This window comes from Hypanus sabinus, chromosome 13 (assembly GCF_030144855.1).
Source record: "Hypanus sabinus isolate sHypSab1 chromosome 13, sHypSab1.hap1, whole genome shotgun sequence".
Lineage (NCBI taxonomy): Eukaryota > Metazoa > Chordata > Chondrichthyes > Myliobatiformes > Dasyatidae > Hypanus > Hypanus sabinus.
The window spans coordinates 87,341,232-87,357,775 of record NC_082718.1 but is presented as its reverse complement, the minus strand read 5'-3'; the positions used below and the strand labels follow the sequence as shown (position 1 = coordinate 87,357,775).

Below are 16,544 nucleotides of genomic sequence, written 5' to 3'. Positions count from 1 at the left end.
ATCTTGGCTTCATTTTAAATTTACTTGTTTAAGCGAGGAGTGTGCATGTGACGTGGCGGCATGATGATATATGCCATTCATGTACTTTTTATATAACCAGTAATGAATTATTTACATAAAGGATGCTTAATCAAACAATACATTTGCAATATTACTAAAATATTAAATACACAACAGCTGCACATAACTCCGCCCCTGCACCTGACAGGAGCCTGTATCTCTGCCCCTGCACCTGGAACGTGCATAGAACTCTGCCCCTGTACCTGCACTTGACATGAACCTGGAACTCCTCCCCCTACACCTGGAGCATGCTTAGAGCTCCGCCTCTTGCACCTGACACAAGACTGAAACTCCGCCTCCTGCATCTGAAGCGCCTCCTGTACCTGGCGCGGGCGTGGAGCTCCGCCTCCTGTACCCGGGACGAGCGTGGAGCTCCGTCTCCTGTACCCGGGACGAGCGTGGAGCTCCGCCTCCTGTACCGGGCGAGCGTGGAGCTCCGCCTCCTGTACCTGGCGCGAGCGCGGTGGAGGTTTCCGGTTCATCTCCATGGGCTGCCGGAAAGGCTCGGAGTGGAGCCGAGCAGCGTCGGAAGCTGGTGAGTGAGTGTGTGGGTGCGGTGAGGGCGGTAGCTGCCGTCCCTGGTCCCTTCCATGCGGCCGTCCCCTGCTGATTGTGGGAGTGCAGCGGCGGATGCCGAGCGCCTGAGACCTGCAATATCGCCTCGGCGTTCGGTGCCATCAGGGCCGGCGCTTGAGGACGGGTGAAGGACAGCGCCGTTATCTGGATTGGGTCTTGTAGGGGTTGCACGATAATCTACGGTACCGCAAATCGCAGTATTTTGTAGCGACCTTCCCGATCGAGGGTACGGTTTGTTCGGCCGTAGCATGCAGATTCTGCCAGCATCACTGGTACTGTCACTGGGGGATGGATGGGTTTCCAGGCTGACGCGATGTAGCCGTCTGAAGGGCTGCATCCGAAAATCAAATTAATTTGCTGAATTTATTGCTTGACAACTATTCAAGCAGTATATTTTGAATGTAAAGTGTCTTAAAGTTATCGCAGTCGCTAAATTATTGAGTGTTTTCCTTTTTCCTATCTACAGTTTGGGAACAGTTTCATAATTAATAGGTGTTTGTATAACTGCCTCTCAATGGGAATTTCGTTTTTGCACATGCTTTTTGAACTGCCATTTTTTATGTCTTTTGCCGTGGTATCTTCTGATCTTGTCTTACTGACAAAGCTGTCCAATCTCTTGTATAAAATCCTCTGTGCTTTTTGTAGAATGCAGTCAAATGGTTTTATTTCCTTTCCAAATAGATTTACAATGGCTTCTCTGTATCTTCAGTGAGAATATGGTGATGAAATCTCTTGGACTTTAAATATGGATTATTTCTGGAACCTCCGACAATTGATTAAACAAGTGAATCCTAAACTAAAATGATAATATTTCAGTAGAATGTGCATTGTAATGCTGAAATTTTGCAACAGAAATAGACCATGCAGTAAGGAACTATGTTGCATGTGACTTACAGATTTGCTTAAAACAAAACTATGGAAGCTGAGAAGAATTACAAAGTAATTTTCCTTATGATGACTTTCAGCCCCCAAAACATGTTTGTGTGTGTCTGCAGACCGTTGTTTAAATCATGTGATGTTGACTATTGTTTTAATTTTGTTTCAGGTTGGTGTAAAAAGAATAGGAGAGGCTGCAAGAAAAATGGCGCAAGATAGTATATACTATTACAGATTGCCTGCTGTTAGATTCATCCCTCTTATTAATATAATTCTATTTGTGGATGGAATATCTACCATCATGCTCTGGATTTTAGGTAATGTATTTTTATCATTGTTGTTGGCAAGAGCTAATTGATTTCAAGAAGTTTTTTATTCCCACATAAAGTGGGAAATTAAAAACATTTCATTTGCATAAATAGAATGATAGCTTTTGATAACATGACTATATGATACTATACTACATAGACTCTATATGAATATAGACTGACTCTTCAAAGGTTCAACGGTCCAATTTAATGTTAAAGAAATGTATACAGTATACATCCTGAAATGCTTTTTCTTCGCAACATCCGTGAAAACAGAGAAGTGCCCTAACGAATAAATGACAAAGTAAGAACCCCAAAGTCCACCCCAGCTCCCCTTCCTCCCGCGATAAGCGGCAGCGAGCAACAATCCCCCCCCCCCCACCAGCAAAAAAAAGCATTGGCATCGATACTGCCATCGAACACCCAAGCGTGAGCAAAGCAATAGCAGTACCCCGAAGACTTCACGTTTCACCTGGCATTCAACATACTGCAGATTCTCTCTCTCCCTAATAAGGGAGAGGGAGGTGCCTCCATTTTCCCAGTGAGCGGGGAGACATAACAAACAACTGTTTTATGATGTTAAAAGTCTGTTATGTCGCTTTTTTTGAACTCTGTGCCTGAAGATCGCAAAGATCCGGGGTCTTTGGGCCCACAGCAGATATCCCGACTCCCCCGACAACACACGGACCTCCTGCCGTGACACCGACCCTTGAACTCCCGTCTCCAGGGCCCCAAGATCTTGGGCTTCCGAATTCAAGCCGGACTCTCAACGGCCAGTCCTGAAACCCTGAGGAAAGGTCCCATTCCCACAAGGAACCGTAGTCAGCATGTAAATCCAGGTCAGGGTCTTCAAAAGAGCTCTGAAAGGGGAAAATAAAGATATTAAAGATGGAAATAGAGTTGTTTCCGAAGATGCAAGCAAACGAGTCACCGTTTAGTGCCATGTTAACCTCACTCCACCTCCCGAAGACTCTTTGATGACACTTTAAGAATTTCTTATTAAGACTGAAAAATAGCTTCTTCTCTAGCGCTGTTGTGTAGCTAAATAATGCTACACCCCAGCTTGCCAATAGCCTTTGAGTGTTATGGACTATCAAGGTCACATATTGCATGTAAATATGGGATTATTTTTTGAATTGAGCGGCACCACTCACATTGTGAATGTCTGTTTTGCATGGACTGGAGTAGCACTGCAATCTCGTTGTCTTGAGCAAAGACAAAGTTCTGTTCGAAAGAATCATACAACATGGAAACAGGTCCTTTAGCACAACTGACCAAGAGGCCATCCAGGCTTGTCTTATTTGCTTGGGTTTTGGCCCATACCCTTCTAAACTGCTCCAATCCATATACCTGTCCAACTGTCTTTTGAAAGGCATTATTTTACCTGCTTCAAGTAGCTTGTTTACACTCTGTTGCCCCTCAAGTTCTTAGTAAATCTTTCCCCACTCAACTTAAACCCTTGCCTTCTCATTCTTATTTCCCCCAAATCCACAAATGATACTAAATGCCCTCTGTATCTATGTCCCTTACCTCTGTATGCCTCTATAAGATCATTGCTGGCTTCTGTACTCTGTACTTGGGAGATGTGCAGTGGATGTTGCTAGCAAGGTTGGTATATGTTGCTCATTTTTCATCTTCGACCATGATTGCCCACGTTATATGACATGGCACTTAATGATGGTCATTACTAGATGTCTGCTGCAGAGGAAAATTTCCTGTTCCAAAGGTGCTTGCCACCTTGAACATTTTGGAGTACAGAAGCTACCAGTCACAGTGAGGTATATTCTGGAGAGGTTTGACAAGTTTTGACAATGCATTGTATGAGTGCTGCCCATTGTGGCCACACTGGGTTGTGGTGGAAGGAATCGATGTTTAGGGTTGTAAATTGAGCATCATTCTACTGATGCTGTTTATGTCCCATCATTATTTTCGTAAGCTGGTTATTGGTTGCTTAATAGCACAGCTGATGAGATCGTCCTTCCATTCCTTCACTAATGATTGCAGGTAATGAAGAGGTATTAATGGCCAAGATTAGAATTGTTCTACATTTTATGATAGTGCCATTCCTGGGTAATTTTCTACATTGTCATGTTGATCAGTGTTGTACCTGTACTAGAGACGGGGTTAGTCTTCAAATACAATTGAACTATATTGTGGTGAAGATTGACAGCTAGCTTTGCATCCACTATATCAAGCCTTTCTTTTGCATTAAGTTGGTTTAAGAGGTTCAGAAAGGTTCAAAGGTTCACTTATTATCAATACATGTCTCCGTATACAACTCTGAGATTCATCTTCTCCAGTTAGCCATGAAACAAAGAAAAACCATGGAAGTTCTGCTGGTAGGTTTATAGAAAAAGACAGATTGATCAGTTACCTTGCTCTTCGAGATGTAAGTGATTGCAAATGTCTCAACTGTGACTTTTTAGACTTGTATTTTGGCTTTGTTTGATGGAGACATTTACGGGCCTATTCTTCTTTTAACAACACACACAAAATGCTGGTGGAAGATGCCAGGCAGCATCTATAGGGAGAAGCGCTGTCAATGTTTCGGGCTGAGACCCTTTGTCAGGACTCATTCTTCTCTTGTTTATTTATCACTGGCTACTTGTGATTGGATGTGGTGGGACAGAAGAGTTTCAATTTGATTGTTGTAACGTTATCATCTTAAACATTCTTTCAGTAAACTTTTGATCCTATTCAGTGTTGACAAGTTAAATAAACTTTCAAAGCAAATGCAGATTTCCGGAGTTAATGTGTTATTCCTTATCACGATGAGGTAAACACAAAAAATGCTGGAAGCATCTGTTGTAAGGCAGAGTTAATGTTCTCAGATCAGTGACCTTTCATCAGAACTACAAAACTAGACTTAAGTGAATGAAAATCTTAATTAATGAGAGCACATGGATGCAAAAAAAACAATACCTGTCAAAGTCTTTAGTAGACCTAATTAAATAGAAACTTGCTTTGTTTCTTGTTCTTGATAATGCTGCCAGTTTCTGGGTCAGATATGGGTAATTGCTAAGTTTGGAATTAATGGTTGACAGTTACTTTTTAATCATGCCCTAGATCAAAATTTTGAACTTTTTCAGATGAGTGTTACAGCAAAGCTGCATGGTGGTGAAATGATTAAAATTTTTGAGCTCCATAAGTTAACAATTTGATTATTCAATACATCTGTGCAGACGGGTTGTTTTTTTAAATAACATTTTATCTTTGTGTCCTGGGCACCAAGAGGAAAAATCTCATCCTTCTGCTTGTGTTTCGATGAGTAGTGTCACTGGCCATCTAATAGAACGTTAAAGGTAGTAAATGAGTAGAATAGGGGTGCACTTGGAATTGGGGGAACAAATTTTGAGCAGTTGTCTTGACATACTGTATTTTCAATAAAGTAATATCTGGGGAGTGAGGTTCTGGTAGTTTACCTTGAATATGTAGTGCAGGAGCTATGTATCTATTTTCTATCTGTATTGTATTTTGTTGTGTGTTTATTATGCATAGTTAGTCATGTGGGTTGGGGCATGGTAGAAGTGGAGAGTTCAGTTACATATTCATGCTTTGTCTTTGGGCCAGTGGGTGGAGCTTGAGGGTGGGCTAGGGCTGGTATCATCTTTGACCATTTAATTCACTCAAATATGCTTGAATATTTTTGAATACATTTAAGAATGCTTGATTGAGGTATGTTTAATACACTAAGTCTGTTTATTTCATTATATCACTAGTTTTAGTTTAATTCATCGTTATCTTTTTTTCAGATTGTTCATTTTGTTGATTTCTTAATAAAAGTTCGAATGCAGTTTGAAACTACTGAATGGATAGTGAGCGTATCATAGAGTATTCCCCCCCGCCACCCCCCCAGTGCTTAGTTCAAGTGGTTTTGATTTGTTCAAAAGTAACTGCTACATGTAGAATTATCGAACAGGAGAAGAAAATTTCAAGTTAGATGTTCCATAAAGTATTTTAGATACTTAAGAATATTTAATTCTTTTTCATGTTTTAAAGTGGTAAAAGCTTTTAGGTATCAATAAGAAATGAGAATATTTAATTTCAGTTATGTTGAAATGTAGAAGTATGTACGTAGGAAATTTTCAAAGCTTAGAATTGACTTTAAAAAATACATACATTTCATACTTAATTCTGTTTTGTGGCGTTGCCTTCCATTCATTTTGACTGACCTTTTATTTCACCTGTTTACTTTTTTTTCCAAGGTGGTCGCTCTCACTATTTGGAAAACGATGTACTTAAGTGGTGCTTCTGGAAGTCAACTTTTGATCTTGCAGCATTTTGCACAATGAAAACGTGTATTCTTATAGTAATTTACTTGACAATGGAATCTATTGCCCTGAAACAGATTGATGATCTTAACAATTGCAATCTTAAAAGGAAAAGGGAATTCCTGCACCTGATTAGTTTCACCATCTCAGGTCTCTGGGTTGCATATACAATTGCCAAAGGAATTACAGTTCTTGTCACGCAGAGTTATAAAGAGGTAAATGCTGCTTTTGATCAGTGTAATTTTTTAAATTTGTATTAAACATTGCTTTAATAATTGTAAGGGATATATGATTATATATTTTGGACAAGTGGGAGCAAAAGTGTATTGAATCTTCCTTGCTTTGGAACCACCACAGTTGGACCATAACCTTAGGAGTAAATATTGGCTAAATACTGTATGTTTGAGACTGGCGGGTTAAATGTGATAATGCCTATTTTGTAAATTACTTCATATGTCCTTCTAACATAGAAGGCGGCTGCTTGACCCATTGCGCTTATGCTGGTACTTGGAACAATCTCTTCCTGGAAAGCTATTTTCTTTTACGTGCCTATGACATCCACGTTGATTCTCATACCACCTATTACAGCAGGGTAATTGGCTATTTTAAGTTTCCCATCAACCAGCCTGTCCTTATGATATAGGAGGAAACTGAAGCATGTAGAAGAAATCCATAAGGTCACAGAAGGAACATGCAAACTCCACATGGAAAGCACTGAAGCTTAGAATTGTACCTGAATTATTAGAGGTGTGAGGCATTAGCATTACTATCTATTATGCTCTGCGGATGGAATCCGTGTGGAGTATATTGGCAGAGCTTGGCCTAGGTGGGATATTGATGAATTATCTTACCAATCCCACAGTGGGTTAAATTGGCCAACTATTGAAGATCCCACGTGCTACATTGGTAATTCTTGTCCAGTGGATTAGAAAAGGTATATTATTTATATTTTTCCCTTTAAAGCACTTGCTGATCAGTAAAGATAATGTGATTTAGATTAACTCTATTCTTTTAGACATTTAGTTTTAAATTATTTACATCAGTTTTAAATGTTTTTAAATTCCCTGAATATTGGCTCTATTTAAAAGTTATTAAATCTGCTTCACAGCATTAACAAAAGTTATGGATGTCTGGCTCAAAGTTGTGTGAACTAAAGAAAATACAGGACACCCCTAATTTATGGCCATTTGGTAACAGCATTTCACCCTTAGGGAATTCACAAAGCACAACATAAAGGTTTAAGATAAGGAATAAAATGTAATCTTACAGAATATGTGTATGGTGGGAATAAAAGTAAATAAAGCACAGTTTTAAAAAAAATCATGTTTTTTCGTGACTTTGCTTTATAAAAAGTTGTGATAAGATTTGTATGAACACAGCGTACTCCTGGAATGCAGAACTCTGTAGAAATTACTTTTTTCTTATTTTTTTGATTGAGGCATCAGTTCTGTTATTGTTCTAGGCTGAATCAGGTCCACATCCCACTATCCTTTGTCACATATCAATTTTAATCAGAGACTGGCTGTTGGTTTATTTTTTAAAACCTACTGTATGAAATAAAGTAACTTCACATCCCCAAACAAGATAGTTATACAGGTATTTTCTGTTCATCTTAATCTAACAAATAATCTTTACAATGTTTGCAAATACCCTGCAAACTGAGGAACAAGACTTAAAATGGCTTTGATTTTAGTTATTTAGGTCTGTTTATAGGTAATAAGCTTCACATTTTCTGTCAAAAGAACTTCCTCTTCTATAGAAATAGTTTAAAATCTTACTTTGCATATAGTATAATGATCAACTTTATGGGTTCTATTGAGAAATGATCTGTAACTAGGAGCCATCAGAGTTGGACTGTTTGATCTCTTCTTTCATCAGTGTTCTTGGAAAAAGGAATCTTGTCATTTCAGATTCCGTGGTTTCTTTTAATATTCTTCTTCTAGAATAGGATCCACTGTACATTTTCTATATTTAAAAGTGCATGATTTGTAATCTAGATAACCTACATGATATCCAGATCTGTGTTTACAGTCGTGTAATAGTTACTGTGCAATGTTATCCCATATAAAATAGATTATATATCATACTGTTTTTGTGCATGAAGATTAAAAACTTATAAGATTATGTTAACTGAATTGTTTTTAATAAGACCTTTTCTCCCCCCATTGACAGATGCATCTAACTTTCAAGATTGTTTGTATTTCTACCGTGGTATTCAGCCTGGTTGAGTTCCCCTTTTGTGTTTTTTGTAACAGGTAAAGGACACTGAAATTGTTGAATAACTCTAAATGCATCTTACTAAGCAGTTATACTTTGTTCTGTTGCAGTTTAATTGCTTCTGAAAGTTTTTATGTTCTGGATGTAACTTTAGCAAGTAATACCTGACAAGGTGATCAGATAAAACTGAGAAAACATGAATGTGATGAAGGTTAAGGTTAAAGCTTTGGTTCATCTGTGAAACATCCAGGGCTGACTTAAGTATGAACTTGACTCTATTATTACTGGACTGAATACTAGTCTAGAATGTGCTGAAACTGTGTGATATTGTTACCTGTAGCTAGATGTCGGGATCTGTGGCAATTTCCAGGAAAAGCTGCGGAATTTCTTGGTGCTTCTGCCAGCAATCTTTCCTCACTGACACCACCAAAATACAGTGGCATGCAAAAGTTTGGGCACCCCTGGTGAAAATTTCTGTTACTGTGAATAGTTAAGTGAGTAGAAGATGAATTGATCTCAAAAAGTCGTAAAGTTAAAGATGAAACATTCTTTTCAACATTTTAAGCAAGATTAGTGTATTATTTTTGTCTTGTACAATTTTAGAGTGGGGGAAAAAAGGGAAGGAGCACCATGCAAAAGTTTGGGCACCCCAAGAGATTTGAGCTTTCAGATCTCTTTTACCAAGGTCTCAGACCTTCATTAGCTTGTTATGGCTATGGCTTGTTCACAGTCATTGTTAGAAAAGGCCAGGTGATGCAATTTCAAAGCTTTATAAACACCCTGACTCCCCAAGCCTTGTGCCAACAACCAGCAGCCATAGGTTCATTGAAGCAGTTGCCTAGCACTCTGAAAATTAAAATAAATGATGCCCACAAAGCAGGAGAAGGCTTTTCAGGTAGCTGTTACCTGAGTTCATAATGTAATTAAGAAATGGCATTTAGCAGGAACGGTGGAGGTCAAGTTGAGATCTGGAAGACCAAGAAAACTTTCCGAGAGAACTGCTCGTAGGATTGCTAGAGAGGCAAATCAAAACCCCCGTTTGAATGCAAAAGACCTTCAGGAAGATTTAGCAGACTCTGGAGTGGTGGTGTACTGTTATGCTATGCAGTGACACCTGCACAAATATGACCTTCATCTAAGAGTCATCAGAAGAAAACCTTTCCTGCATCCTCACCATAAAATTCAGCTTCAGAAGTTTGCAAAGGAACATCTAAACAGGCCTGATGCATTTTGGAAACAAGTCCTGTGGACCGATGAAGTTAAAATAAAACTTTTTGGCCGCAATGAGCAAAGGTACGTTTGGAGAAAAAAGGGTGCAGAATTTCATGAAAAGAACACCTCTCCAACTGTTAAGCACGGGGGTGGATCAATCATGCTTTGGGCTTGTGTTGCAGCCAGTGACACGGGGAACATTTCACTGGTAGAGGGAAGAATTAATTCAATTAAATACCAGCAAATTCTGGAAACAAACATCACACTGTCTGTAAAGAAAAAAAAAGCTGGAGATAAAAAGAGGATGGCTTCTACACAATAGGATAATGATCCTAAACCCACCTCAAAATCCACAATGGACTACCTCCAGAGGTGCAAGTTGAAGGTTTTGCCATGGTCCTCACAGTCCCCTGACCTAAACATCATCGAAAATCTGTGGATAGACCTCAAAAGAGCAGTGCATGCAAGACGGCCCAAGAGTCTCACAAAACTAGAAGCCTTTTGCAAGGAAGAATGGGGGAAAATCCCCCAAACAAGAATTGAAAGACTCTTAGCTGATTACAGAAAGCGTTTTGCAGGCTGTGATACATGCCAAAGGGGGTGTTACTAAGTAGTGACCATGCAAGATGCCCAAATTTTTGCTTCGGGTCCTTTTTCTGTTTTGTTATTTTGGAACTGTAAAAGATGAAAATAAAAAAGTAATCTTGCTTAAAATATTAAAGAAATGTGTCATCTTTAACTTTATGCCTTTTGTAAATCAGGACATCTTTTACTCGCTTAGCTATTCACAGTAACAGAAATTTTGACCAGGGGTGCTCAAACTTTTGCATGCCACTGTATATATCAGTTGGGCACTTTTCCTTGAAGCATTGTTGTGGTTAAAACAGTTGTTGTGCCAATGAAGTAGAGGACTGTGATTATACGTTGACATTAGTTGTTTAGAATGGTGGAGCAGACTCAATGGGACAAATGGCCTAATTCTCCTCCCATATCTTATGCTCTAGTGTTTGTTAGTGAATAGATTTGGAACAATTTAAGAGAGATGCAAAAATAATAGATGACTGCTTTTTCCAGTTGTATCAAAATTAGGATAATTTTAATATTTATCATCAGGTTTGAGTAGTATGACAGACTTACCGTTAGACAAGGCAGATCATTTCCATAGTGCACATATCAAAATAACTCTGGTAAGCTACAGTTCAGATAACTGCAAAGGATTATTATATTGTCACAGCATAATTCCTACCTCAGGATAGGATTAATTGCTAAATTTTCAGTGATTCAAGTAAGGAAGAAGACATGTAATATTACTGATTAAAGGAATAGTGCTCACTTGGGAAGAGACATTTTATTAAGCTAGAGTTAAGAAGTAATAGACGTACCATTATCCTTTTGGGTATACAGTATTCAATAGACTGTTGGCCTGTGGGAAAGATAGAGAGCTATCGAAAAGGAGCAAATTCAAAGGTGCAAGAGTTTTAACTTAAGAGTACAGCTTACTTAGGACTGTGCGAAAGACTTAGGCTCGTATGTACATGTGCTTAAAACTTTTGCACAGTACTATAGTAATTTTATGTATTGTACTGTACTACTGCAAAAAAATCCAAATTTTGTGACATGTGAGTGCTGATAAACCTGATTCTGACGTGGGTCTCTATTGTGGACTGAGAGTAGGAAGGGGCAGGGAGAGGGGAATCATAGTGAGAAAAGGCGGGGGGGGGTGTTGAGAAAGAAGCACCAGAGAGACATTCTGTAATGATCAATTGTTTGGAATCAAATGACCTTGCCTGGTGTCTCAGAGCTGGGTGTGTCTGCATCCATGCCACCGCCTTCCCCTGGCACTTAGTCTTTGCCACCTGTCCCACACCAGTCCCATGATGCTCCATACTCGAAATTCCTAACATCCTTTGCTCGCATCAGATTTACAAAGTCTTAACACACTAGCCATATATATATATGTGTGTGTGTGCCTAAGACTTCTGCACAGTACTGTAGATAGCACAGTGATGTCTCACAGTTCCAAAGAACCAGGTGTAATCCTGACCTTGGATTCAATATGTGTGTGGAATTGCATATTGTTCCTGTGATTGGGTTTCCTTAGGTGCTCCATTTTTCACCCACGCATCTCAAAGACATAGGTGTTGGTAGGTAAATTTACCACTGTACCCAGGAAATAAAAGATGGCCACTGTTTAATATGCATTGTATGTTAATAAGCTGGGTTCTGTTTCAGAATTTTCTGAACTTGTATGGTAAATGGTGAGGTAAACAGTGAGAAGCATGGTGGTAGACTTCAAGGATATAAATAGGCTGGGTGAGATTGGGGGATGAATGACAGAAGAAATGTAATTGAAGCATTTAGGTAAGAAGAATGATATATAGACTAAATACAAGGAACTTATGTTGGTTCAGCTGCCACTAGGAATATTGTATCCATTTCTGTTCACCATGTGATTGGAAGGACTTTTAGAAGTTACAAGAAGATTTATCAGAAAGATCTTGGGAAAGATGGATTTAAGTTACTAGGATATGAGATGTTTGTGTTATTCTTCTGGGAGCAGGAAATATTGAGAAATGATTTAAGAGGTGTTCAAAGCATGAGGCATCTAGACATTGTGGAAAAAGAAGGAACTGTTTCTAATGGTGGAAGAACTTAAAAGCTTAAAATATAATATAAGAAACAATGGAAGTGCAGTGAGTAGTCATAAACTGGAATCCGCTATATGAAAAGTTGTTGGGAAAGGATTCAATTATTGGATAAGTATGCAAAGGAGAAAAATGGAGGTGGGGAGTGGAAATAATGATCTTGCAGAAAGATTGTCAAATGGTCTTGCATTCTGTAATGAGTTTTTGGGATTGTATCTGCTCTATGTATTCGGTACACAGGGAATGTAGGATGATCTGTTAAAGTTTCTAGTTGAAATAATTGGATGTTATTGTCTTTAATCACTTTCTGTCTCAGGTTCCTGAGAAGGTTGCAGATATTCCGTATTGTGCAAAGCATTGAAGAAGAAAGGGACCAAAAAAGTAAAGCTGATCTTAAGCGTCTCTTCTGTTTGGCCAAAGATGTGAGTGCTGTTTATCATCTTCTCAATGAGTATTTTCACATTAAAAGTAAGAATTTTGTATTTGACATGTAATCCTATTTTGCATGCTTGGAGTTGTTTATAAGTAATATTGTTCGATTAATCAGGAGTTTTAAGAACTTTTGCTTGATTGTTTAAATAAATTATATGTATTTTAATTAAGTAAGTGATAGGTAAAATATTGTGTTTATATACTGAATTACAGAACTGCGGCCTTCAAAGTGAGATCTTCCTTGGGCACTGTAACTTTGTAAAAGAGGTGGTTTTTTTTAAATAGTGGATTGTTTGCCTTAACTATTATATTAATCTTTGTTCAGGTAAATAGTGGATTGTTTGCCTTAACTATTATATTAATCTTTGTTCAGGTAAAGTTGTCTGGTGCTTCTCCTACTACAATTGGTAGTGTTACAGATTCAAGCAACAATAAATATATGAGTGAGGCAGGGGTTTTTATAACAAATAACACGTTTGTTAAACACTGAAAACAAACCCCCCAAAAGTAAACAAATCACTAACATAACCGGAAATCAGCTGCTGTGCGGCAGCTTAAAAAGTTCTTAAAGCAAGGAAGCTTAAACAGTTCTTAAAGCGATGTTGCAAAAACAGTTCTTCAAAGTAGTATTGCAAAAGTTCAAAATGCTTACAGTCCATTTGAGGGAGAGACTTTTTAAGACGATTTAAATTCTCTTTCACGTTGTGTTGCCATGGTTCCAAATCGAACTTTTCCCATGAAGAATTTTACGAAGATGAAATGTAAAGGCTTAAAGGCACTGACCTTTCCTTTACAAAACTGTTCCCAATCCTTTCTGCTATTCACAGGGATTAACATGGGCACAGTCAGCGAATTCCTTCTGAATGAGGATCAAACAAGGTCGAACCTGTTTCACCATCGAAATCGAATTCCCTCGATCTTTTAACTCTCGAACTCTGATCTTCACTCTCCACTGATTCTCAACTAGCAGTGTTATACAGAAACTGCTGGCAATGACCTTTTAAACTTTAGGCATTAAGTAAAACTTCACCTTTCAACTAAACTGCATCGTAACATTAAATCACGCAGTGGAATGAAGTCAACATGGCAAATCCAGCCACGAACGGCCCCTCCTCACAGGGAGGGGTCCTCCTTTTATACCCTGTAAAAAAAAACCTGTCACATGACCTCTACTGGCGGGAAAATGACGTCACTGCACCATCACAAGACCATTAAATCAAGTCCAGTACAGCTTCAACACCAGTCATGTGACAAGTACACCACTGTCACGTGTACGTAACAGTAGAAGCCTCATTAAAAATTCACAAACAATTTAAGCCTGTTTTCAGATATTCTACAGATATTACATGATTGAAGATGTGAGAAAACAACTGTGGCAAATTGCCCCATGGATGTTTACAAGCCACCAAATTCTTTAGTTCTGTTGCTAAATGTTTGACTCTTTTGAGTGTCAATTCTTCTTCATCTCAATTAAATTGAAAATGCTCATTATTGGAAGAGGTGAACTTGGTGTTAGTTAATCTAGAAAGTAAGTTATAACTGTTAGTTAAGTATAACTGATAGAAAAGATTGAGCATTGAGACTCTTGAGCTTAATCATTGATTGTATTACTGAGTTAGTTACTGCCTGTTGCACACTGCCATTTGGGGCAGCAATGAAGGTTTTCAACATTGCTGTTTCCATAACAATTTTTTTTGACTAGCCGGGGCTGAACTGAATACCCAAACCTGGAGGATTGATGGACAACTCTCAGTCTGGCCTCAACTCTCTAATCTGTTTAGCATGGGTGACCCTGCCAAGAGTACAAGCACCTGACTCCAGCCAACATAGCTCTCTAGGTCATTGAGGCATGCAAGTCTCCAAACTCTGTGACAAGCTTATGGTCCTCTTGGAGGATATTACTGAGGTTTCAATTTTAATATCAGAAAGATTGGAGTAGTATTATGATGTTAAATATATTTTGCACCATTTCCACATTGCTATAACTGAAGCATTTAAAGAACCAAATAAACTCCAACCAATCTCTGCTTTTTTTCTGTTTCTTAGTTATTAATTTATGTAAATTAAATATTTCCTCACAGTAAAATTACTTGTTGGAAATTACCACATGTATATCGTACTTACGAGTAACCAGGAAGTATTTTCTTTTACCACAGGAAGTTTTGATTTGTCTTGGTGGGATGCTGGCACTTGTTGTCTCCTGTCTTTCACAGATAGTGGCTCCATTTTTCTTTGGCAAGGTCATTGATTCAGCAATGGAATCAATGGGTATGTGAATTATTTTCTTTTGTAGCAGTGAAATGCATGATGATGTAGAAATGGTAGTGTCATAAATGAATGAATTTGAGCAAATTGGTAAAAATTGTGATTTGAAGGCTAATTTATGATAAAGTATCATCTACTGTATATAAAACTTTTCATACTTGAGATAATGTCAATAGACCACATCTTGTTGGGTCATGCTGGCAGTTGCAAACAGAACAGCCTGTGTTTAGTCCTTTTAAAAGGCAGTCAGATCAAAACTTTGATGCATATATTATCACATGTTGAACACATAGAGCCCAGCAGCAGAGTTTTACCTTGCTGTGGTCCCTAATGTTATGCTGGGAAATTGCTTCTTGGATTTTGTGCCAGGTTTAATCTGGTGCAGGATCCGACTCCCAAAGATTTTAGTGGAGCTTTTCGGTTGTTGATCAGAAGGCAAATGATGAGATGAGATTTAAAAAAGATAATTATTTTGAATAATTTAGTTATTTAGTTTTGTATGTATTTTGGTGAACTATTTTTGATAAATGTTCCTATTTATTTACCTTTTAGCTATAAGATATTTTTAAAATGCTAATTAAAAAGTCACATGCAGATTTTACAATTGGGAAAGCTGTGCAGGTTTTGTCAGCTGTTAAAGCTTTGAGTGGAGCTTTGGATTTCCTTCATTACAACACAAAATGCACTACTGCTTTTGAGACCACACCACCGAAGTCAAGGATGGCAGACTTTATGCATCTGAACAAGTAAATGCAAGTGTGGGTATACTTTGTGTTAATTTTGTATGTCGTGATTGGGTGCAGGCAGTATGACCTCAGTGTAAACTTCTGTTTCCAAACTGAAGTGTGAGAGTCAAAGCTATCCACCAGAGGGTGCATTGATGCTGTTTTCACAAGAAAGTAAGCCGCTAAATTCTTTCTAATATGTCCAGAATGTGACAGATGTATTTCATGGTTAACCTTTGGCCTTGATCTAAGACGAAGGCCTTTATGTGTTAATGGTTTAAATGTATATGAAAGTTACATATTAATCACTGACCTTAGACATGAACTGTTGCAGTAATCCTACTGAAAACTGAGTTTTCTGCTTTGAGGTTCAGTAAAACTTCATTACTTAAGTGACTAGGCATAAATTGGTTCTTCATTTTTAGTTTTCATTTCTTTAACAGTAAATTAATTTAACTTAATTTTAATACTATTTTCCCATTGACTATAACAAAATTCCATCTGTTACTATCGTATCTCACCTGCCTTTCCACAGTTCATTTGATGGTATTACACATAAGAGGCTCCCTCATCTATTTTCTTTGTCCTTGGTTTCAAACTGAGGGTGGAAAGACGTGAGCCAAAATTTTCAGTAGAATGAAACATTTTAAAAAATCTTTTTCTGGATCTGGGAATCAGAAATTAGCATTTGCTTCCCATGCCTAATTGCCCTTGAGTGGTGATGTGATGTCTGCCTGAATCACTGTAGTTGCTGTCCTTTTGGTAAACATACTCCCATGTTAGTGTTAAGGGGAAAATTCCAGGAATTAAATCTAATGACTGAAGGATTGTTTATGTACATGCAAATGAGGGCACAGTGCAGAACTGGGAGAAAAATGTAGAACTATGTGCCTGTCCTTCTCTTCACTATACCAACCCCTCCGCCAAATAATTTAAAACACTGATGTGCACATTTGC

At 38.3% G+C, this 16,544-nt stretch overlaps 1 protein-coding gene across 3 annotated transcripts in view; it reads left to right on the top strand.

Moving 5' to 3' along the window:
* Nucleotides 1-415: 415 nt before the first annotated feature.
* LOC132404077 (ABC transporter B family member 1-like) overlaps nucleotides 416-16,544 on the top strand; it is a 152,893-nt gene continuing 136,764 nt past the window's right edge. Inside the window, exons 1-6 of one of the 3 annotated variants that reach the window (XM_059988085.1) lie at nucleotides 416-595; nucleotides 1,682-1,829; nucleotides 6,026-6,306; nucleotides 8,264-8,346; nucleotides 12,482-12,587; nucleotides 14,754-14,865. In XM_059988085.1, coding sequence (XP_059844068.1) covers nucleotides 1,718-1,829; nucleotides 6,026-6,306; nucleotides 8,264-8,346; nucleotides 12,482-12,587; nucleotides 14,754-14,865 — 694 coding nt within the window. In that variant the 5' untranslated portion in view covers nucleotides 416-595; nucleotides 1,682-1,717. Of the gene's footprint in view, nucleotides 596-623; nucleotides 863-1,681; nucleotides 1,830-6,025; nucleotides 6,307-8,263; nucleotides 8,347-12,481; nucleotides 12,588-14,753; nucleotides 14,866-16,544 lie in introns of those variants that run through there. The other 2 variants (XM_059988086.1, XM_059988087.1) reach the window with 2 other exon arrangements.